General features: G+C 39.2%; 2 protein-coding genes and 1 non-coding gene across 3 annotated transcripts; 1 reads left to right on the top strand and 2 right to left on the bottom strand.

The window, feature by feature from the left end:
• Positions 1 to 203: 203 nt before the first annotated feature.
• LOC102612364 (small ubiquitin-related modifier 1) lies at positions 204 to 1942 on the bottom strand. Its single transcript, XM_006479201.4, has 3 exons — positions 1697 to 1942; positions 666 to 815; positions 204 to 450 (listed from the first exon to the last, which is right to left on the bottom strand). The coding sequence occupies exons 1-3, from the start codon at positions 1796 to 1798 to the stop codon at positions 379 to 381; spliced, it is 324 nt and encodes a 107-aa protein (XP_006479264.2). The 5' UTR covers positions 1799 to 1942; the 3' UTR covers positions 204 to 378.
• A 4359-nt stretch (positions 1943 to 6301) lies between these two features.
• LOC127900835 (uncharacterized) lies at positions 6302 to 8140 on the bottom strand. Its single transcript, XM_052436087.1, has 2 exons — positions 7869 to 8140; positions 6302 to 7628 (listed from the first exon to the last, which is right to left on the bottom strand). The coding sequence occupies exons 1-2, from the start codon at positions 8138 to 8140 to the stop codon at positions 6302 to 6304; spliced, it is 1599 nt and encodes a 532-aa protein (XP_052292047.1).
• A 10234-nt stretch (positions 8141 to 18374) lies between these two features.
• Positions 18375 to 18478, top strand: LOC127901561 (small nucleolar RNA R71). The gene has a single exon (XR_008053802.1). It is a non-coding gene; the product is annotated as a small nucleolar RNA R71 (small nucleolar RNA).
• The last annotated feature ends 5658 nt before the right edge of the window (positions 18479 to 24136 follow it).

Genomic DNA, 24136 nt, shown 5'->3' with positions numbered 1-24136 from the left:
ACGGAGAAGAACATAGGAGTTTATCAAGAAGAGAGAACAGGGAGAATGATACGCCGTGGTTCCTCAACCCCAGGAACCAGATACAGGGTATAGCACGCGCAATGACTGACACTGAGCCATATCTTTCCTGCTATATTTCCAACCCTAAGTTCCCCGTCTGGCAAGAAAAACCTATAGAAGTGATTGGCATACAAAGCCATTCATTTTCAAGGGGAAAACACTAACTACATAAATTATTGATAATAAACCATGACTTAAATTCAAGTTAATTATAAGATCCAAGTCATCATTTACAGTAATATTTCCATAGATATAGGCTAATTTAAAAAACTCAAACATCAAGTCCGCCAGCGATGCTCTAAATATTTCACACTGCAGTTAACCGCTTCCAAGCGCACCTCCAGTCTGATGCAGCATTGCATCAATTTCATCTCCATCCTCCATCTCAAGCTATTCCCACATAAGCGATTGCAAAACAAAGCAAAAATGAAAACAGTAAATGAAAATGAAGCTGCAAGTACTTAGCAAATGGACAAACTGGTTCCTTCATATTTGTTTTCATCACTAATCATGGAGAGTTTCATCCAAGCAAGGTATCATCTGCAGTGTCCTGTATTAAGACGTCCATATTTACAACTACAAAAAGCACAAAATAAAAGAATTACCTCATCTGGAGTCTGCTCTCCTCGGAGTCTCCGCCCATCAAACAAGAAAGCAATAGAGTTTAACTCCACCGACTGCCGATCACAGTAGGCATTCATGAGCTTTTTCAACTGGGTGCTTCGCTTAATTCTAAAAAACACCTCATTGCCATCCTACATAATTAAACATTAAATGTTAGAATGAAATAGAGAAAGTAAAGAGAGGTGCCCATTAGATAATCTTAAATAAGTGAATTCAACTGCAATAGACTCCAGGGGGTTCAAAACTCAGCCTTCTACCATAAAATTATTGAAAATTTTAAACAAGAGCTCTAATTAACCAGCCTCAGCAGTTGCACCATCAACTATATAAAAGGGAGACACAACTAAAACATGCTAATTAAATATTAATTTAAACTCCTACAGTAGACCTTCATGTGATAAATTTCCCCCAATACTAGCAGATACTGAGACGCAAAAAAAAACAAAGTAAAAAATTTCACTCTATACTGAATTCAACCATGCAATTCTTCGTTTTCACAAAAAGAAAAAAGAAAAACTATGCAATTCTTAACATAAGAAGCAATAACAGGATGCATAACTGCGATAGACCATTATTTAAATATCCAAAAAAATATGATACCTTTTTTTTTTTTTAATGTCAGAAACACTTTATCAAACAACATGCATCAACCAACTTATTACTAATCATATTTGATTAGAATGGACTTCCCCACATAAAAGTTTCACCATCAAAAACCAAAAACGGGGTTAAAAAAAAATCAGGGCAACAATTGTAAATTAGTGCCTTTCAATCTTTCAAAGTTCAAACCAACATCATTCCTTTTTAATGAATCTATCCCTTTCCCAGAAACTGTCTATTTATTCGGCCAAGATTCAATTTTCCCGCACAAATTTTGTTCACAAACACAACTTAAAAGCCTTTTTAAAAAATATATAAAAAAATTACAAAAATAAAACAGTTTTTAATTAAATAGAAATTTCAAATTTGGCCAATTACATAAAATATAAACAAAAAATTAAGGTGTAAATACCTGGCCCTTGACTTTGAGGTTAATGTGCGCCGACTGATCGACGGGCTTCTTGTCCTCCTCCTGACCACCGCCGCCGCCGCCGCCACCACCAGTTGCTGACATCCTTACAGGTTGTTAGAATTGAATTTTACCCTCTCTTTCTTTCTGCGCCTCTGGTTAGGGTTTTGTCGTCCCCCCTGCGACTACAAATAAGTACAAAAAACCGACACTATGAAGAGCAAGCGTTTTTTGCACGCTATTCAAGAAATCGAAGCCGTATTCGCGTCGTAGACAGATGCGCAAACTCCAGGGGCTTATTAGTAATTTCGCTATAAAAAGATCTGCCGGTGCAATTACTTGTTTGCCATTTATTGCCTAGATGTCTGTTGGAGAAAGCGTGTTTGTAGCCTAATCGTACGCGCGAGAACGTAAGGATATTTCTCCAAAAAAAAAAAAGTGAGCACGTTGAATTAACGGGATTTGATAAAGGATTTGAGTCCGAGAAAGTGAGGGAATAGTTTTAAGGGAAAATATCCACCGTCCACTTATTTTTTACACCTTTTTCAAAAATACACAATTCCTTTATTTTTTGGCTGGAATCCACCCAAAGTTACATTTTTTTTCACTTTTCCACTTCCGTTTGGAATCCGTTAAGAAAACTAACGGAAACTTTAAAAAATGACCATTTTACCCCCAAAACGAAAATTACAATTTCACCTTAAAAATTACAAAAAATAATTAGATTAAATCTAATTATTTTCCCCATCGGTCAATAAATAAATTAATTCCATAACCATCAAATACATGTTTTTTTTTTAAATATATCTGTAATTAGAATGCTAAATTATAACAGTAGTATTAAAAATAGCTCAATCTCACAAATCATCAATTGAATTTAAGATAAGTAGAGTTTTATTATTAATTGAGTTATAATCTCTAGTAGTTAAGATTTTTTTGTACTTCATTAAAGTACCAATAATGATATTCATCATTAAATCTTATTATTTTTGGTATTTTTTAAGGTGAAATTGTAATTTTCGTTTTGGGGGTAAAATGGTCATTTTATTAAGTTTCCGTTAGTTTTCTTAACGGACTCCAAACGGAAGTGGAAAAGTGAAAAAAAATGTAACTTTAGGTGGATTCCAGCTAAAAAATAAAGGAATTGTGTATTTTTAAAAAAGGTGTAAAAAATAAGTGGACGGTGGATATTTTCCCTAGTTTTAATGTTTGTGGAATCCTGATGGACGGTCGATTTTGAATGGAAGAGGAATCTGACGGCTGCTGATGCGTGGAAGTGTGGATAATTTAGTGGTGAGAGCTGGTTACGTAGTCGTTTTCTACTTCTATTGCTTTATGGTGAGTACGATGCGTACTTAATTTTGCTTTCCCAGAAATCACCGGTTGACTAATTGGGTTTGGATTCTTACTTTTACTTTTCGATTGTCTTAAAATTGTCGGCCTGCGAATGGGCCTAATTGGACTGGGCTGGATCTTATGCCTTAACGACCCAGTGTTTTATGTCGGTACCTTTTCATTTTCATCTCTTTGGTTTTAGGACTCATTTGCATCATTTTCATCATGACGTAGTCAAGAATTTTTATATATATATTTTTTGGACATGTCTAAACGCCAAATATTTAAGAGATATTTTTATTTATTTACTCTCATCTAATTATTTTACCGGGGAATGAGTTCCTTTAAAGAGACTCGAGTGATAAGCATCTAATTATTGGAAAAATGAGTTCCTTTGAGAGGGCTTGAATCTTAGGCTCTATTAATAATACACTAGTATTAACTGATCTTATTTTTCAGTTTATTTGTTTGAATACAACTAAATATATCTTGTTAGGACTTGACCCAAAATATCAAAACTATGATCCGCTATAAAATCTAAAATCAAATCAAATAACATATAAATAAACTCACATATCAAAATAAATAAAGAAACAAACACCCTTAACATGAGATAAAGATGTGCCTTATAAACTCAACTAAGGAGTACAGAGTTGGTTGCATGTGAATGATATACGAGTTATTTAATTTAATTTATTTTTTATTTTGGCAATGATGATAGCCAATTGCAGTAGATTATCATTATTTACTATGTAAAATTTGAATATTAATAGAAATTGTTGATGCGAGATTCTGGTTGTCCTCGTTCTACGACCAGGGTCTCTGCTCGATCAACTTCACCACGACCAGGATCTCTCCTCGTAAAGTTTCTTCTCCAGTGGTTCCTGCGCACACAGATAGGTCAGAGTACGCCGGTTGTTTTCCCGACGCAAACCCTCCGACGCTCAAGTCAGATATGAAGGTTCGGGGAACGCTTGCCACAAATCTTATGGCTGTTAGGTTGTTTTCTCTCTTTTAGAATGGCTTTTATCTCTTTTCTAGTCTCAAAATTGCTAACCCTTTTACATTTGTTGGCTACCTTTTTATAGGCTTCCTCTGAATCCCAGTTTTTCGCAGTCTACGCCCGTTATCCTCCCACCTCTCGAACGTGGATTCCCTATTTCCGTAGTCGTGGGTGGTTGCGTGGCCTTCGTGCCTAGATTCTCGGGCTGGAGAGCATGCCTTGCCAACTGTCGTTGACTGGGTCTCCTCGAATAAACCCTTAGCGAGAATACAGCAGGAATGACTTTATGCTTCTTACAGGAAATTGGCCTCGCGGATGACGTGCTCGTGGATGAGCAGAATATTCCTGCCCCTGTTACCTGGCTCTTACAGGACACACCTGCTCGCAGACTTCTGCCACCAAACATCTGCTCATCACGTCTGGTCTCGTCGGAGTATTTCCTTCAAACACCGGTCCCTCAGTTTCTAGTGTTGAGAGTGAAACGAATCAAGACTGGAAACTTTGGTGGTCTACTCGCCTTCGCTTGGTCGAGCAGATCCTGGCACGCCTGACTTCTGGTCTCGCCATAAACAGGCTTTGAGACTTGGTGAGCCTTTGCATGCACTAGTAAATTCTTCAATGCTTGGGATTCTGCTCGCCTTCTCGTGGTCGAGCAGATCCTGGCACGCTTGGCTTCTGGTCTCGCCATAAACAGGCTTTGAGACTTGGTGAGCATTTGCATGCCTTAGAAATTTTTTCGAATGCTTTGGAGTCTGCTCGCCTTCATGTGGTCGAGCAGATCCTGCCATGCTTGGCTTCTGTCTCGCCATAAAACAGGCTTTGAGACTTGACGAGGCTTTGCATGCCTTAGTAAATTCTTCAATGCTTGGGATTTTGTTCGCCTTCTCGTGGTCGAGCAGATCCTGGCACGCTTGGCTTCTGGTCTCGCCATAAACAGGCTTTGAGACTTTGTCGAGCCTTTGCATACCTTAGGTAATTTCTTCAAAGCTTGGGATCCTGCTAGCCTTCTCGCGGCCGAGCAGATCCTGGCACGTTTGGCTTCTGGTCTCGCCATAAACAAGCTTTGAGACTTGGTGAGCCTTTGCATGCCTTAGTGACTTCTTCGATGCTTGGGGATTCTGCTCACCTTCGCGCGATCGAGCCGATCCTGATATGCTTGGCTTCTGTCTCGCCATAAACAGGCTTTGAGACTTGGTGAGCCTTTGCATGCCTTAGTGACTTTTCACAGTTTCAAGTGAATGAAGTTCCTCGACGTTCCATTAATTGCAGGATTCAACTTACATGAAATTGTTTGGACATAAAATAAATAACAACAACTACGAACAGAAAGAATTTGGAAATATTAACGACTCTTACTGGAAATATTTCCTGAGATGTGCTGCGTTCCATGGGCGCTTCACCTCGTGGCCATCCATGCGAACCAACTTGTAAGCTCCTGGTCCAATTAGCTGCTTGACTCTATACGGCCCCTCCCAATTCGGACCGAGCACTCCTTGAGTCGAGTCTTTGGTGTTCTGATTCACTTTCCTTAACACCCAATCTCTGACCTTAAACTGCCGTATGTTCACCTTCTGGTTATAATAACGAGCAACCCTTTACTGGTAAATGGCAGATTGACCAGCTGCTTGCTCCCTCTTTTCCGTTAGCAGATCAAGATTCAGACACATCTGCTCATCGTTATCCTGCTCATTGAAATGATTTGTTCGGTGCGTGGTCGTTCCTATCTCAGTTGGCACGACCGCTTCATGTCTGAAAGCCAGGGCGAACAGTGTCTCCCCAGTTGCTGTTTTGTGGGTTGTTCTGTATGCCCATAGCACACTTGACAGCTCATCAACCCATGCATCCTTTTTTACTCAAAGCCTGGTTTTCAAAAGCCTCTTGATTGTCTTGTTGGCTGCTTCTACTTGTCCATTCGATTGGGGGTGAGCAGACGAGCAATACTTCAGCTCTATCCCGAGGTTCTAGCAGAAATCCCTGAAGCTGTGATTATTGAACTGCCTGCCATTATCCGTTACCAGGGCATATGGGATCCCGTATCGACATACCAGGTTTCTCCACACAAAGTCTGTTGTTTTCTTCTCTGTGATCCTGCTAAGGGCTTCGACCTCAATCCACTTCGTGAAGTAATCTATGGCAACTATTACATGCGTTGCTGCTCCTCGTCCCTTTGGCAGCGGGCCGATCAGATCAATCCCCCATTGAGCAAATGGCCAAGGGGAGGCCATAGAGGTGAGCTTCTCTGGTGGTTGGTTGGAGAAACTTGCAAAACTCTAGCAGCTTACACAGCTCCTGGTTTTCTCTTGTGCATCCTGGTGCATTGTCGGCCAGAAATATCCCTGCCTTAGAGCTTTGTGGGCCAGGGACCTCCCACTAGAATGATTCCCGCAAATTCCTTCATGTATTTTCCTTAGAACGTAATCTGCGTCGTCCTCATCCAAACACCGAAGGAAAGGTAGTGTATACCCTCGCCGATACAGTACCCCGTCAATCATCGTGTATCTCGAGGCTTGGGCTCTAATCTTCCGAGCCCGCAGCTTATCTGGTGGCAATACCCCGTCTCTAAGGTATGAAGTTATTGGGTCCATCCACGTGCATTTTTGTTCTATCTGCAATACCCCCAGATTCTGCTCGATGCTCGGGCTGGACTTCACCTCTAGAGGGATCGACTTTGGCATTTTTGGGTCTGCTACCGCTGCCATCTTGGCCAAAATATCTGCTCGACTATTCTGCTCTCTGGGGATTTGTATCACCTCCACTGCTTCAAATTTTCCCATCATCCGCCTGACTATTTTCAAATACTGTTCCATCTTCTCCTCTCTTGGTTGAAATCTTTCACTGATATAATTCGCGACCAGCTGGGAATCAGTTCTGATCTTCACCTTATCTGCTCTCACGGCCTTAGCCAACTCCAATCCTGCTATCAAGGCTTCATACTCTGCCTGGTTATTGGTGGCTGCGAATTCTAACTTTACAGCATAAGAGATCTCCTCTCCCTCAGGGCCTTCCAATACAATCCCTGCTCCCGAACCCTGCTCCCTTGACGACCCATCCACAGACATCTGCCATACTTGAGCTTCGCCACTGTCTGTAACTACATCTTGCTGGTCTAAACACACTTCAGGCTCTGTGAATTCTGCTACGAAGTCGACCATTGCCTGAGCCTTTATCGTTGCTCGGGGTTTGTAGTCTATGTCGAACTCGCTCAGCTCTATAGCCCACTTGACGAGCCGACCAGAAGCATCTGGCTTGTGCAGAGTTTGACGCAATGGCTGGTTTGTTATTACCGAGACTGGGAATGCTTGAAAATATGGCCTCAACTTCCGAGCCGCAACTACAAGGGCAAGTGCCCATTTCTCCAACGGTGGGTATCTGGTCTCAGCGTCGAGTAGGGCCTTACTGGTGTAGTATATCGGATACTGAACTCTTTCTTCCTCTCTCACCAGAACAGAACTGGCGGCTCGATCCGATACCGCCAAATACAGATATAACTTGTCCCCATCCCTCGGTGTGGACAGTAGTGGAGCTTGCTGCAAGTACTGCTTCAAGTTCTGGAAGGCTTCCTCGCATTCTGGTGTCCATTCTGTTTTCTTCCCCCTCCTTATCACTTGAAAGAATGGCTGACACTTATCTGTAGCCTTGGATATGAATCTGTTCAACGCCGCCAACCTCCCCGTGAGGCTCTGCATTTCCTTCAGGTTACGAGGAGACCTCATCTGCACAATCGCCTGGATTTTCTCGGGATTTGCTTCAATCCCTCTATGGCTCACCATGAATCCAAGGAATTTCCCTGACTCGACCCCAAAAGCGCACTTCTCCGGGTTGAGCTTCATCTTATACTTCCTCAAAAGCCCGAAGGTCTCCTCGAGGTGTCTGACATGTTCCTTCGGGATTTTGGATTTGGTGATCATGTCATCCACGTACACCTCCATGGTTTTCCCGATCAATGGCTTAAAGACTTTGTTCACCAGCCTCTGATAGGTGACCTCAGCATTTTTTAGACCAAATGGCATTATCCTGTAACAGAACAAACCCTGGTTAGTGATGAAAGCCGTGCTCTCCTTATCTTGCTCGTACATGGGGATTTGGTTGTATCCCGAGAACGCATCCATGAAACTGAGCAGACCGTGTCCAGCCGTTGAATCTACTAGCTGATCGATCTTTGGTAAAGGGAAGCTGTTGTTGTGCAAATTTTAATGTACTCGCAAGCGCACGAATCTATTGTAGTATAGATCTATGGTGACGAGTGTCGATCCCACGAGGAGGTGGATTTTAATTGTGTAGAATTAATTTTGTAAATGGGTGATTGGATTTATGGTGGAAATGATTTGGAATATGCTAAAACTTAAATTAAAATGGCGAGAATAAATTCTAAAACTGGAATTGAAATGGCGAGAATGAATTGAAGAGAATTCTATTGAAATGACGTACTTGGGTATCTGGATCCGTATCAACATGCATCATGGGCTAAATAATCCGTATTAATGCCAATTAAATCATGAGGGGGGAATCCACACCTCATGAACCACGCTCTAATCAATATGGTGCTAAGGGCTTATCGTGCCAAATAATAATAACCTTATACTAGAGAGCCGGTGTAACCAAGGCGGTATCTAGACAAGACTATTATTATTTGTCGACGAGAAGTCAAAACATCCACAAAAATTAGAGGGGAAGAGAAAATAAATTTACCAAATTAAGCCCATGACACATGTTGAGACTTCACCTTCAACCCAAGCTTGAAAGAAAATTAGCCACTCATAATTGAACTAGGGGCAAAATGGAAATTTATTAAAATACGAAGAAAATACAAGATGGAGAAGGAATTACAGAAAATGGATCCCAAAAATGGATTCAGAGATATCAAATTAGGGGGGGGAGGCCCCCTTTTTATAGATACATGGAGTAAATCATGGCCATCGGATTAAAAATAGTTTGGACGCTCAGGATTGCGCCACGTCATCAGTCAACAGTCCACGGTTTGACCACGCGGATGAACAGTAACACGGTTTGACCCGACTTTGAACAGTAACGCGGTTTGACCCGGATGAACAGTAACGCGGTTTGGTTGAAAATAATCCTGTGTGATGCATGCACCGTACGCGAGATTTTTCGTCCACTGATATGCTGCCACGTCACCATCAACAGTACATAAGAATTTTAGTCCAACAGGATCGTGACACCTCATCAGTCAATGCCACATCATCGGTCAATGCCACGTCATCATCCGTCTATGTGAACAGTGTCGTGAACAGTAACGTATACAGTACCGTACACGTGAATAGTACCGTACATGTGAATAGTGTCATTTTTCCTTTTATGCTCCTCCTAAGGTTTTCGACCGTCCTGAGTTCAAAAGTGATGTCCGTTTTGCCGTCTGATCTCTCCTTTATTGTGAAATGACTATAATGCCCCTAAAATACATAAAATACTTAATTAAAATAAAACACATGTAATTAAATCACAAGAAGGTTAAATATATAAAAGTAAGGGTTGTTAGTAAGACTTAAAATGTAAAATAACGGTTTTCTCCTTTATAAATATGCATTTTCTAATACTCAACACACCCCCCAACCAGCTTATTGCTAGTCCCTAGCAAATAAAGCGAAAACAAAATTCAAATTCAAAATAATTTTTTTTTTTGTTTTAATAGAAACACTCGTATTTATTCCATCAGATTAATGATAACACTCAAATAAAAGTATAAGCATTATCTCTAGTCTAAAGCAACATCACACCCACATCAACCATCCACATGAATTAGCCCAGTAGACTTTGTTTTAGCTACTCTCAAGAATGACATGTCAAACCCCAAAATCTCACTGGAAGTAGTGACACTCTCACAAATAAATTAATCCCAATAAAAATAGTCACTCCAATGAATGGTAATTGAGAGAGAAAATAATAAAGAAGTGATATCACATGCTCTCACCAAGATGAAATAAATATGCCCTCAGCTTAGAAATAATACGATCTCAAGTCAAATAAAATGTTAGTCAACCCACTTTATTTATCTTTTTTTTTTTTTTAATTATGCATCACTACATCTTTTTAGCCCATATAACTAGCTTCTACTTCAAACTATAGTTCCCTAAAATCAAGAAGGACTTTTATTAGGATGAAACGTAGGCTAGGGACATGGCTAACAAAGAAGGAAAATAAGGAAAACAAAGTGTATGTTTGAGAAAAATGCAGAGAAATTTTTTTTTTTTTTTTGGAAGTTGCAAGGTGGATTTCACCTATTTTTATTCTTTTGAAACAACAACTTTTGTTTTTGTTTTTGTTTTTGTTTTTTTTTTGTTTTTTTTTGTTTTTTGGCATAACTTCACTGAACAACATAATTATTTACATTTTCTCAAACATAAATAGGTGATGGAACTTATAAGACATCGGGTAATACTCCAAATCGGAGTGGGTCAAGATGATAAGTTGACAAAGAAAATGTTTTTTTTTTTTTAAAGGCTCAAAAGGGTTAACTATGGATATTTAATAAAAGGGATGGCTAGAAAGGCTCAAACGGATCAAAGATGGCCTTTCCATCGTCTTTTAGGGCTCTGAATAACCTTCCATATCTACTAGTTAGATGGGCCTCCAAATGTAGCAACACACTCTTTTTTCTTTTTCTTTTTTCTTTTTTTTTTATTTTACAATTTTTTTTTTTTTAGGGTTAACTCAAAAGTAATTTAGAGATCGTGTATAAAATAATAAACTGCTAAGCTGTATAAAGAGTGGGCAAAAGGGTTATTCTCCAAGAAAAATAATAGGCTCAAAAACTCACTTGGTACTTATTATGACATGTTCATTCCTTCAAGCAACTCATATATGTCTCCGACATCAACATGTAGAGTAGCAAACATAATGTAACATCACTTAAGACCAAAGATAATACAAATACTAAAATTTAAAATTAATCATGTCACCCAATGTTAAAACAAATCACACAAATTTTTTTTTTTTTTAAACAACATTCTACCCCCCAACCTATTCTAAACATGAAAGGAAAATATGCATGCAGAAATGTGAAAATGATGCATAAAAACTAATTAGAAAAGTTACACGTAAAATGATAGAAAACGAAAATGATTTTTTTTTTTTAAAGAAGATGCGTTTCTAGAGGAACTACACTCCATATTCAGCCATCTTCGACTCAAAAGTTGGAAAATGTATATTTATAGAGGAGAAATTAAAAAGAAGAAAAATAAACATAAACACATAATAAAGAAAAAGAAAATGTCTGAATTTTTTTTTTTTTTTATAAACGATGAAGATGCGTTTCTAGAGTCACTACACTCCATATTCAGCCATCTTCAACACAAAAAGTTAGCAACAGTTAGTTTCTACAACAAAAATTAGTAAAAACTTAACCAAAATTCTACAATTGTCGACTATTCCCTCCCCCCAACCAGAACGAAACATTGTCCTCAATGTTTGAAAGGAAAGAAGTAGAGTTTAGAAGACATCACCTGGGTGGTGCAACACAGAAGAAAATATTTATAGGCGGAGAGTTAAATCTAATTTGTACTTCTTACTGCTGCTACTGTTACCATCATTATTTGGACGCTCCAACACGAAGGTCCAGGGGTCTGGCTCCGGTCTATAAGCTTGTAACAGATCAAGTAGCTCGTTAGCAGTGTGAGCACAAATAAAAAGTTTTTTCACATTAGCGGGAATGAAATAGTTTTTTATTGCATGGTTAAGAAATGCGATAAAGCCATCATAAAAGTTATTGACATTTAACAAACCGATGGGTTTTTGGTGGATGTGCAGATGGGCCCAAGATGCTAGCGTGATAAGTGCCTCTAGTGTTGCAAGATCTCCTGGAAGGAAAATAAATGCATCAGCATGATTAAGCATTTCAGTTATTCTTTCTTGCATACCTGAGACGACTAACTCTTCTCCAGTTGATGAGTCAGACGAACTGCCCAATGGTTTTAGGACTCTTGGGATGATGCCTAACACTTGACTTCCTCTGATAAAAGCTGCTTCGGAGACCATTTTTGATAACCCTCGGTTACCTCCTCCATACACCAAATGTAAATTTCTCGCTGCTATGCTTCGACCAAGATCTATGGCTGCCTCAACGAACTCTTTATGTTTGCCATAGGTAAATCCAGAAAGCACACAAATGTTCTTGAATTGTCTATTGGGAGTAGCTGCCATTGGAATATTTCTCAAAAACAATTTGTGAGTGTTTGACAAAAGAAATCACATTTAAGAGTCTTGGTGATAGTGGGTCACAGCTGTGAATGAGGTAACATGTTAGTGTCAAATAACGCATGAAGCACATGGCTCGCGAGTCAAAAAGAAAACAGTAAAAAGGAAATAGCAAACAATAATAAAATTATTAAAGACAATAATGCAAACAATAAAACAACAGTGAAATGAAATAAAATAACAGTAAAGTAAAAGGATATTTACACGTAGTTGCGACTGTGGCTCACATCTTCCTCTGGTTTTACGTCCAGAAACGGCTTGAACGCCCTCTATGGGTCGAGGATAGGCTTCCCATCCAGTTTTCTTATAAACAGGCAAACAGGGTCGTTTATAGTCAGATTCCCGAGACTATATCGTGCATGCTCTTTCTGGAATAATGGCCATAACTGGAGAATCGCTCCTTGCACATATCCACTGGGATGCGTTTCAAGAGACAAAAGGATATCATCCAATGACTCCTTATTCAAGCCATCCCTAATGAATTGAATCTTATCTTCCCTGTTATCAGACATCATTCCTAAAGAACATGGGTTTTTATTGCAACTCATTCTGGCACACTTATGACAAGCAACAGAAATTCTTCGAGCTCGTCGTTTTCTTGCATAATTTCCTTTACCACAACCAGGCATGTATGCAATAAATTTTGGAGGTAACTCACCTGCCGATCGTACTTTAGCCTCGATTAACCAACGGATGTCAGCAGGTATGTTATTTCTCATGAGTAATCGCATGCGTTCGGACCGAGCTTTATAGATCGTAAGGAGGGCATTCTGAGGAAGTGAAGGGAATCGCTTGTGAAGCTTCGTTAGAATCTCGTTTCTGTCCATACCTTCGCCTCAGAATATCAGTTATTATAGGAAACTGAAGTAACCGACTTGATTGTCACGGAGTACCGTTATCCGCCACTTCACCGGGGTAACAAACTAAAGCACACAAACAGAAAAACAAATTAAAACACACAAAGAAAATTAAAATCGTCCTCTTATTGAATTTACCTCAAGCTCCAACTGGATGTCGTAAACACTTCTCTCAATGTCTCTGAGTTGGCTTTCTAAACCCTCAACATAGGCTACTAACTCTGGTGGTTGTAGAGCCCAAATGCGTTGTGTTTTACAAAATTGAATCTGCCTTTTGAGATGAGTTTTGACACGTTGAAGTGGTTTAAGAATGTTCAGGAGGAACGGCCTAAGTATGAGACTCATGATTAACAATGATAAGAGAAAACTTAATGGTAAAATAAACACACTTATGCAAAAACAATTTCAATTAGCAAAAGAATAATATAAAGAAAGAAAACAAAATCAAATCAACGAAAAGAAAGAAAAAAAAAATCAATTCAAATCTGGTGGGTCACTCAAATTTATTTCGGTGTCTTCTCCACGTGGTTGGTATTCTAGATATGGCTTTAATCTTTGACCATTAACTTTAAACGTGACACCGTTCTTTGGGTCCTTAATTTCAATTGCCCCATGTGGAAAAACAGTATGAACAATAAAGGGACCAGACCAACGAGAGCGTAACTTACCTGGGAATAGGTGCAAGCGAGAATTGAATAAAAGCACTTTCTGACCTGGAGTGAACGATTTTCTCATAATTTGCTTATCATGGAAGACTTTCATTCGTTGCTTGTAAATTTTGGCATTTTCGTATGCATCATTGCGAATTTCTTCAAGTTCTGCCAGCTGTAATCTTCTTTCTGAGCTGGCTTGCTGCATGTCAAAGTTGAATTTCTTGATGGCCCAATATGCACGATGCTCGAGTTCCACAGGTAGGTGGCAAGCTTTTCCATACACTAGCCTGTAGGGTGACATCCCAATTGGGGTCTTGAAAGCCGTTCTATATGCCCATAATGCATCATCAAGTCTTAATGACCAATCTTTTCTGTCTGGCCTCACCGTTTTTTCTAATATGTGCTTTATTTCTCGATTGGAGATCTCAACTTGGCCACTGGTTTGCGGATGATACGGGGTCGCCACTTTGTGTGTGATTGAATACTTTGTCAAAAGAGCCTTGAATGCTTTGTTACAAAAGTGGGCACCACCATCACTGATTATCGCTCGAGGGAATCCAAAGCGTGAAACAATGTTGCTTTTCAAAAATGCTATCACCACCTTGTGATCATTGGTCCTACATGGAATTGCTTCTACCCATTTTGATACGTAGTCAACAGCAACCAATATGTATTGATGGCCAAAAGAAGGGGGAAAGGGTCCCATGAAGTCGATACCCCATACGTCAAAAATCTCAACCACTAAAATTGGATTTAGTGGCATCATGTTCCTTCGTGTAATGCTTCCCATTCGTTGACACCTATCACATGAAGAACAGAAAGTGTAAGCGTCTCGAAATATAGATGGCCAATAGAAACCACATTGTAAAACTTTAGTCGCTGTCTTCTTAGCACTGAAATGGCCTCCACAAGCTTGTTCATGGCAGAATGAAAGGATATTCTGAATTTCACTTTCTGGGACACATCGTCTAACAATTTGATCCGCACAATACTTGAACAAATACGGGTCATCCCAAAAGAAATTCTTTATCTCTGCAAAGAATTTAGCCTTGTCTTGCTTGGTCCAATGCTCTGGAAGTTTACCTGTAACAAGATAATTAACTATATCAGCATACCAAGGTAATACTTCCACACTCATTAATTGTTCATCTGGAAATGACTCATTTAATGGTAATTGTTCTATAATTGTGTCAAAATGGAGACGAGAGAGGTGGTCCGCCACAACATTTTCTATCCCTTTTTTATCTTTGAATTCCAAGTCAAATTCCTGCAAAAGTAACACCCAACGAATTAGTCTGGCTTTTGCATCTTTCTTTGTGAGAAGATATTTAAGAGCAGCATGATCTGTGAATATAATTATTTTACAACCAATGAGATAAGATCGAAATTTTTCCAATGCAAACACTACTGCTAGCATTTCTTTTTCAGTAGTTGAATAGTTCAACTGTGCATCATTCAATGTCATACTAGCATAGTAAATAACATGAGGAATTCGATCAACTCTTTGTCCTAAAACTGCTCCTACTGCATAATCAGATGCATCACACATAAGCTCAAATGGTAAGCTCCAGTTTGGGGCCTGAATGATGGGTGATGATGTCAACAATTGCTTTAATTTTTCAAAAGCCATAAGACATGAATCATTAAAGATAAAAGGTACATCCTTAGCAAGTAAATTGCATAAGGGTCTAGAAACTTTGCTAAAATCTTTAATGAAACGTCTATAGAAACCAGCATGCCCAAGGAAAGATCTTACTTCTCTGACTGTTTTAGGTGGAGGGAGATTAGAAATGAGATCCACCTTGGCTTTGTCAACCTCAATACCTTTGCTCGAAATGATGTGACCGAGAACAATACCTTGTTTTACCATAAAATGGCACTTCTCCCAATTTAAGACTAAGCTCTTCTCGGTACATCTCTGCAGAACTAGCGTTAGATGATGTAAACATTGATCAAACGAGTCACCAAAGACAGAAAAGTCATCCATAAAGACTTCAAGGAATCGTTCAACCATATCAGAAAAAATGCTCAACATACATCGTTGAAATGTAGCAGGTGCATTACATAATCCAAATGGCATTCTCCTATATGCAAATGTGCCAAAAGGGCAAGTGAAAGTAGTTTTCTCTTGATCTTTTGGTGCTATGGGGATCTGATTATATCCTGAGTAGCCATCTAGAAAGCAATAAAATTCATGGCCTGCTAATCTATCAAGCATTTGATCAATAAATGGTAAAGGAAAATGGTCTTTACGTGTGACAGAATTCAATTTCCTATAATCGATGCATACACGCCACCCTGTAGTTACTCTAGTGGGTATCAATTCATTATCTGCATTCGTAACTACTGTGACTCCTGACTTTTTGGGGACAACTTGTACAGGACTGACCCATGAACTATCAGAAATTGGGTAAATGATACCTGCATCTAATAGCTTAAGGACTTCAATTCTAACAACTTCTTTCATATTAGGATTTAACCGACGTTGCATTTCCCTAGTAGATTTAGCATTTTCATCAAGGTGAATGTAATGCATGCAGTCTACTGGATTTATACCTTTGATGTCTGCTATGGTCCATCCTAATGCTCCTTTGTGCTCTTTTAAAACATCCAACAACTTACCTTTTTGTTCGTCATTGAGGGATGATGAGATGATTACCGGTAGAGTACTTTCTTCTCCCAAAAATGCATATTCCAATGTGTTGGGTAATGGTTTGAGCTCGAGTTTCGGTGGTGATTCTGATGATGGGATGAGTTTCTTCTCTGATGGTGCTAGTTGTTCAACTCTTGACTTCCATTTATTAGTGTCCATAGATGGTGCTGAGTCAAGCAGGGCGTTGACCTCATCAACCGATCTGTCAATATCAAAATCAAAACCAAAGTGAGTTAAACATGTTTGTAAAGGATCATCACTAAGGTTTGAAACAAAAGTATCATCAACTAATGCTTCAATTAAATCCACATCAACAATTCCATCATCTGCATTGTGAGGTTGTTTGGCAATGTTGAAGATGTTCAGTTCCATAGTCATGTTGCCGAAGGACAACTGCATATTTCCAGTCCTGCATTGAATGTGAGCATCCGCAGTTGCCAAGAAAGGTCGGCCTAGAATAATGGGGATGTGCTTCCTTGAATCCTGTATTGGTTGAGTGTCAATTACAATGAAATCAACAGGAAAATAAAACTTGTCTACCTGGATAAGCACGTCCTCCACAATACCACGAGGTATTTTCGTGGACCGATCTGCAAGCTGTAACACCACTGGAGTTGGGTGTAATTCTCCCAGTCCAAGTTTCACGAATACAGAGTAAGGCAAAAGATTTACACTAGCTCCTAAATCCAACAAAGCATTCTCAATTGTGTGGTTCCCTATACTACATGAGATAGTGGGGGAGCCAGGGTCTTTGCATTTTAAAGGAATTTTATGTTGGAGTATAGAACTAACGTTTTCTGTTAAAAATGCCTTCTTTTGAACATGCATATTTCTCTTTTTAGTACAAAGGTCTTTAAGAAACTTGGCATAAGATGGAACTTGTTTAATAGCATCAAGCAAAGGGATATTAACACTTACCTGTTTGAAGATTTCGAGAATCTCACCTGTGGATTTTCCCTTCTTTCCTTTCGCTAACCTTTGAGGAAATGGAGCTTTCGGAACGTATTCTCGTGGGTTGGTTTCTTCTTTCTCCTCCGGTGATGAGTCTTCAACATTCACAGGTACAATTTGATTTTCTTTTGTCACCAGCATCTCCACTTTGTTGTCGACTTCCTTTCCTTTTCGCAAGGTCATTACTGCTTTGACCTCTCCATGTTGCTGTGGTGAACTAGTACTCGCTTCATGCACTCCTTTAGGATTAGGCACTGGTTGACTTGGAAATTTTCCTTTCTCAACAGTCATTGCCAAGGTCTGAACTGAAGAAGCGAGTTGTCCCACCATCTTCTCGAGGCTTGAAACTGATTGGGCTTGTGAGTTGAAGCCCGCTCTCAACTCATTTCGTAGTCCATCAATGGTGCGGTTCTGTTGCTCAATCGTGGAGTGAGTAACATTCTTGAAATTTTGGAATGCATCCTCCCATGGTCTGGGTTGAGAGTAGTTCTGATTCTGATTGAATGGTCTAAATGGGGGCTGAGAGGCTTGAGGATTTTGTGGAATTGGTGGAGCTGGAGCTGTTGGTCCATTCTGTTGGAATCCTTGAGACCATGAAAAATTGGGGTGGTCTCTCCATCCAGGGTTATATGTGTTGGAGTATGGGTTGTAATTTGATGGCTTTCTCATTACACCTATGGCATTGGCTTGATCTGAGTATGAGTCATGGTCATGTGGCTCTGTTGATTTAGCAGTCGATAATGATGCTATTTGTCGAGAGAGACCTTCAATTATCGCTTTGACTTCTTTAATTTCTGAACTTGATTCGCCAATTTGAACCTCATTCACTCCTTTAATTCTTCTAGTAGTCCTGAGTGATCGACTCCGTTGTTGGGAATTATCTGCTTGTCGCTGGAAGAATTCCCAAATCTCTGATGCACTTTTTGACATTAGCTCTCCTCCACTCGTTGCCATTAGCCATTCTTGCACATTCGGCAATAATCCCTCCAAAAAGTATTGGCATTGGTGCCATTTCTCGTACCCATGATGTGGACACTTCAAGAGTAGCCCATTGAATCGCTCCCATGTTTCGAAAAATTGCTCGTCATCTTTCTGGGTAAACTCCGAGATTTCCCTGCGAATAGCATTGGTTTTATGCACTGGGAAATATTTATTTAAAAATTTTGTAACCATTTGTTCCCATGATGCAATGCTATTAGCAGGCAATGTATTAAGCCATGAACGAGCTCTATCTTTTAAAGAAAATGGGAATAGTCTAAGTTTAACATCATCATCTGAAAAATTCTCATATTTGAATGTTTGACAAATGGCATGAAAATCATTCAAATGATTATATGGATCCTCATTTTCTAGGCCATAAAATGTAGGGAGACAATTTAACACACTAGGTTTTAATTCAAAACTCCTAGCAGCTACATTTGGGTATCTTATGCATGACGTGCTCAAATTAGCTAAGGGACTAAAATAGTCCTTAAATGGCCTCTCCTGTGGTGCTTGTAAATCCATTTTATTTTTAACGTGTTTGTGTGTGCGAAGTGTTTTTTCTAATTCAAGGTCTATAGGTTCAAGATTAGGTAATAATGACCTACGACCATGCATGCAAAATAAATAAAATAAAAATAAAGATGCAAACAAAACAAAAATAAAGATGGGAACAAAACAAATAAAAATAAAGAAGAGGGAGAAATTACGATACTAACCTTATTGCGCTATTACAACCTTTCTATAAAAATACACAAAAATAAATACGTGAAAGAAATTAACTAAAAATTAAATTAATAAGATAAACAAAAAAAATTACAAAGAAAAATAAATGGAAAATTAAATTACAAAATTTTAAAGAAGAGAAAAAGAAAAGAAATACTAACCTTTAAATGTAGATTCACTTTTTTTTTTTAATAATAAAAAAAAATACAAGAAAACAAATAAAAGAAATTATTCACAAAAATTAATTCTATGAATTAAAATTACTTACCTCCCCGGCAACGGCGCCAAAAACTTGTTGTGCAAATTTTAATGTACTCGCAAGCGCACGAATCTATTGTAGTATAGATCTATGGTGACGAGTGTCGATCCCACGAGGAGGTGGATTTTAATTGTGTAGAATTAATTTTGTAAATGGGTGATTGGATTTATGGTGGAAATGATTTGGAATATGCTAAAACTTAAATTAAAATGGCGAGAATAAATTCTAAAACTGGAATTGAAATGGCGAGAATGAATTGAAGAGAATTCTATTGAAATGACGTACTTGGGTATCTGGATCCGTATCAACATGCATCATGGGCTAAATAATCCGTATTAATGCCAATTAAATCATGAGGGGGGAATCCACACCTCATGAACCACGCTCTAATCAATATGGTGCTAAGGGCTTATCGTGCCAAATAATAATAACCTTATACTAGAGAGCCGGTGTAACCAAGGCGGTATCTAGACAAGACTATTATTATTTGTCGACGAGAAGTCAAAACATCCACAAAAATTAGAGGGGAAGAGAAAATAAATTTACCAAATTAAGCCCATGACACATGTTGAGACTTCACCTTCAACCCAAGCTTGAAAGAAAATTAGCCACTCATAATTGAACTAGGGGCAAAATGGAAATTTATTAAAATACGAAGAAAATACAAGATGGAGAAGGAATTACAGAAAATGGATCCCAAAAATGGATTCAGAGATATCAAATTAGGGGGGGGAGGCCCCCTTTTTATAGATACATGGAGTAAATCATGGCCATCGGATTAAAAATAGTTTGGACGCTCAGGATTGCGCCACGTCATCAGTCAACAGTCCACGGTTTGACCACGCGGATGAACAGTAACACGGTTTGACCCGACTTTGAACAGTAACGCGGTTTGACCCGGATGAACAGTAACGCGGTTTGGTTGAAAATAATCCTGTGTGATGCATGCACCGTACGCGAGATTTTTCGTCCACTGATATGCTGCCACGTCACCATCAACAGTACATAAGAATTTTAGTCCAACAGGATCGTGACACCTCATCAGTCAATGCCACATCATCGGTCAATGCCACGTCATCATCCGTCTATGTGAACAGTGTCGTGAACAGTAACGTATACAGTACCGTACACGTGAATAGTACCGTACATGTGAATAGTGTCATTTTTCCTTTTATGCTCCTCCTAAGGTTTTCGACCGTCCTGAGTTCAAAAGTGATGTCCGTTTTGCCGTCTGATCTCTCCTTTATTGTGAAATGACTATAATGCCCCTAAAATACATAAAATACTTAATTAAAATAAAACACATGTAATTAAATCACAAGAAGGTTAAATATATAAAAGTAAGGGTTGTTAGTAAGACTTAAAATGTAAAATAACGGTTTTCTCCTTTATAAATATGCATTTTCTAATACTCAACAGCTGTCTTTTGGGCACGCCTTGTTAAGGTCTGTGAAGTCCACACACATCCTCCACTTGCCATTTGCTTTTTTTACCAACACCACATTCGATATCCATTCAGGGTAATTGACTTCCCGAATGAACCCTACTCTCAAGAGCTTCTCCACCTCGCCATTTATGGCCTCATACCTCTCCTGGTTGAAGCACCCCCTCTTCTGCCGTACTGCCCGAGCACCTTTCTTTATTGCCAACTTTTGACATGCTACCTCAGGGTCAATCCCTGGCATGTCTTCGTGTGTTCAAGCAAACACATCTGCATGAGCCTGTAAGCATTTCACCAACTCCTGCTTTTGCTCTCCCTTAAGTCTCGACCCGATTCTGATCGTCTTTCCCGGATTCTCTGGTCCCAGGCTTACTGTTTCCAGATCCTCTACAGGTTCTTGTCATCCGTTCTTGTACCACAACCTTCCTATCTTCACCCCTTCTTTCAATCCCCTTAACGCCTGAGGGTGGTTGAATGCTCCCAAGTCGAGGACAACACGATGAAACCTCTTGATGAATTCCCGAAGGGTTTCTTGCTCTCCCTGCTTCATGCTTTTCAGCTCTTTCCCTTCTCTTCTTGCTATCAAAATAAGCTTTTTGCTCAGCTCCCCACAGACGGCGCCAAAATGTTGATGCGAGATTCTGGTTGTCCTCGTTCTACGACCAGGGTCTCTGCTCGATCAACTTCACCACGACCAAGATTTCTCCTCGTAAAGTTTCTTCTCCAGTGGTTCCTGCGCACACAGACAGGTCAGAGTACGCCGGTTGTTTTTCCGACGCAAACCCTCCGACGCTCAAGTCAGATATGAAGGTTCGGGGAACGCTTGCCACAAATCTTATGGCTGTTAGGTTGTTTTCTCTCTTTTAGAATGGCTTTTATCTCTCTTCTAGTCTCAAAATTGCTAACCCTTTTACCTTCGTTGGCTACCTTTTTATAGGCTTCCTCTGAATCCCAGTTTTCCACAGTCTACGCCCGTTATCCTCCCACCTCTCGAACGTGGATTCCTCATTTCCGTAGTCGTGGGTGGTTGCGTGGCCTTCGTGCCTAGATTCTCGGGCTGGAGAGCATGCCTTGCCAACTGTCGTTGACTGGGTCTCCTCGAATAAACCCTTAGCGAGAATACAGTAGGAATGGCTTTATGCTTCTTACAGGAAATTGGCCTCGCGGATAACCTGCTCGTGGATGAGCAGAATATTCCTGCCCCTGTTACCTGGCTCTTACAGGACACACCTGCTCGCAGACTTCTGCCACCAAACATCTGCTCATCACGTTTGGTCTCGTCGGAGTATTTCCCTCAAATAGAAATTATACCAAATAAATTCAATTTCAATGCCTGAGTCATTAAAAAAAAGATTTCTTTTTTTCTTTTTAAAATTAAACTTGGCCAAATTTCCTAAATCAATTCCATTTTCTATCTTTCATAAATCATAATATCTTAACAAACCATTTATTGGTTGAATGATACATTCTCACCTTATATTTGGAAATGAAAATATTTTTTGTTCCCTTCTTTAGGGCTTGGGAGCGGCTTCTTCTCATGTATTTATCGGTTAAATTTCTATGTAAAGTAATATTAAAAAAAAAATTCCAAGATATCTAATTTCAGGCGCCTTATCTTTGATCACCCACAGTAACTAAATTCATTTTCAAATTTGAAGTTTGAGCTTTTATCATTTGAACAAAAGGGAATGATCAGTTTGAGCAGCAGAGGAAGTATATCGTGTTTTTATATAGTTATACTCTGCTTTAATATTTAGTGACGGTAAAAACGACCGCTCCTCAGGTGGCGTCTTCATGTTCATTCTAAATTTGGCGGCACCAGCTAACAACACAATGACCATTCTGCCCCTCTGTTCTCCGGTCTCGACCTCTCTTCTTCCCTCTTCTCTCGTTTCCATTTCGAGCACCTGACTTTCGCCAATAATTTCTTTTCGTATTCTTTCCCCTTTTTTTTTCTCATGCTTAGTCAATATTCTCAAATTTTCAAATAAAGATTTTTTTATTTTTCATCTTTATTAATTAATTAACTAATTAGTTAATTTATATATTTATTTATTAGGCTAACTCTGCAAACAGATCAGATTTTCCAAGGCAGTTCTTCCAATTTTGGCGTTATAAGTTCGGATTTTACCGGAGGGGTACAGGAGGCAATTAGAAGATTCAAAATTTACTGGAAATGGACTCTCTTCTTCATCTTTTTTATCCCTTGTATAGAAATTTGGCCATTTAATTGATAGAAAAAGTACGACCGAGTCAATTAAACTTATTGTTGATGTTAAATAGGAGAAATTACAGTGGCCAGTCAAATTGGTCTCAGGTAGAAGTTTCCCTCGTTGAAAAGAAGTTATAATAGGATACCACAGTGTTTTCAGATTCTAGAGTCCTAATCCTGCCCGAATTTCGATAATGTGATACCTTGGACTGCAGCATATAGCAGCGTCTTTGATCCTTTGTTATGTTCGAAGGGGAGCGTTAATTAAAGAAATTTTGAAGTTTTCTTTTCTGAATAATAAAAAGATTTTGCTCTTCGGGCTGGTTTGTTTCATTTATCCAATTTCTCCAATGTCGCTTTTCCCTGAGCAGACATAGTATTACTGAAAACGTTGCATAGATATTTTTGCAGGTGCTCATTAGTATATTATCATTTTGATGACTTCAGATGTTTGATGTTTTGGATCACTTTGTTTCATTTGCTGCAGAGATGTTCAATCTTCCTTGTCACGAGCATTCGTGTACTTTGCCCCCCATTAGCCTTGAGTTTCTGATCCTGGTGGAAGAATAAACATTCACGATCAGCCTCTCACGATCACTAAGATTTGGTGTTTGCACGTTGTCTTTGAGAAGTGGGACTCCGCATCATGCTGATTTTGAGTCCCATTCCCCCCCCCCCCCCTCCCTCTTTTCAGTACAGCAGGATGTCACCTTTCAGAAACACCAGAACTTCGTGCACGAGTGCAGTTGCAGCTCTTCCAGCCATGAAAGTAAAAAAATTTACAAGTGGTTGAATGTCATATTTAACCTGGCCAGTCTGACAGAGAAGGCTTGTTCTTTTTTAATGAACTTATATGAGGACTTACATGGCCTTATTGTGTTCGAAGTTGCATAGAAAAATGTACGCGGTATGAACTATTCGAATGAACTTCAGGTACTCATATATACATGCTGAATTGCTACCATCTCCACAATTAATTAACAAGAACTAGCATTAGTATATAGAATATTTTTGTATAGATTCAACCACAGAAATGGTATATAAAGAACGTAAACTCTACCCATCTGAAAACACGTGTTCAAACTTGAGTGTACATTCCAAATGCAGGGTGTCGTTCCTTTGAAGTGCCTATAGTATGCCTTCACTACTTATCTGCAGAAA

The sequence above is a fragment of the Citrus sinensis genome, chromosome 3 (assembly GCF_022201045.2).
Source record: "Citrus sinensis cultivar Valencia sweet orange chromosome 3, DVS_A1.0, whole genome shotgun sequence".
Lineage (NCBI taxonomy): Eukaryota > Viridiplantae > Streptophyta > Magnoliopsida > Sapindales > Rutaceae > Citrus > Citrus sinensis.
Note: the sequence above shows the minus strand (reverse complement) of the source record. Positions and strands in the feature narration are given on the sequence as shown.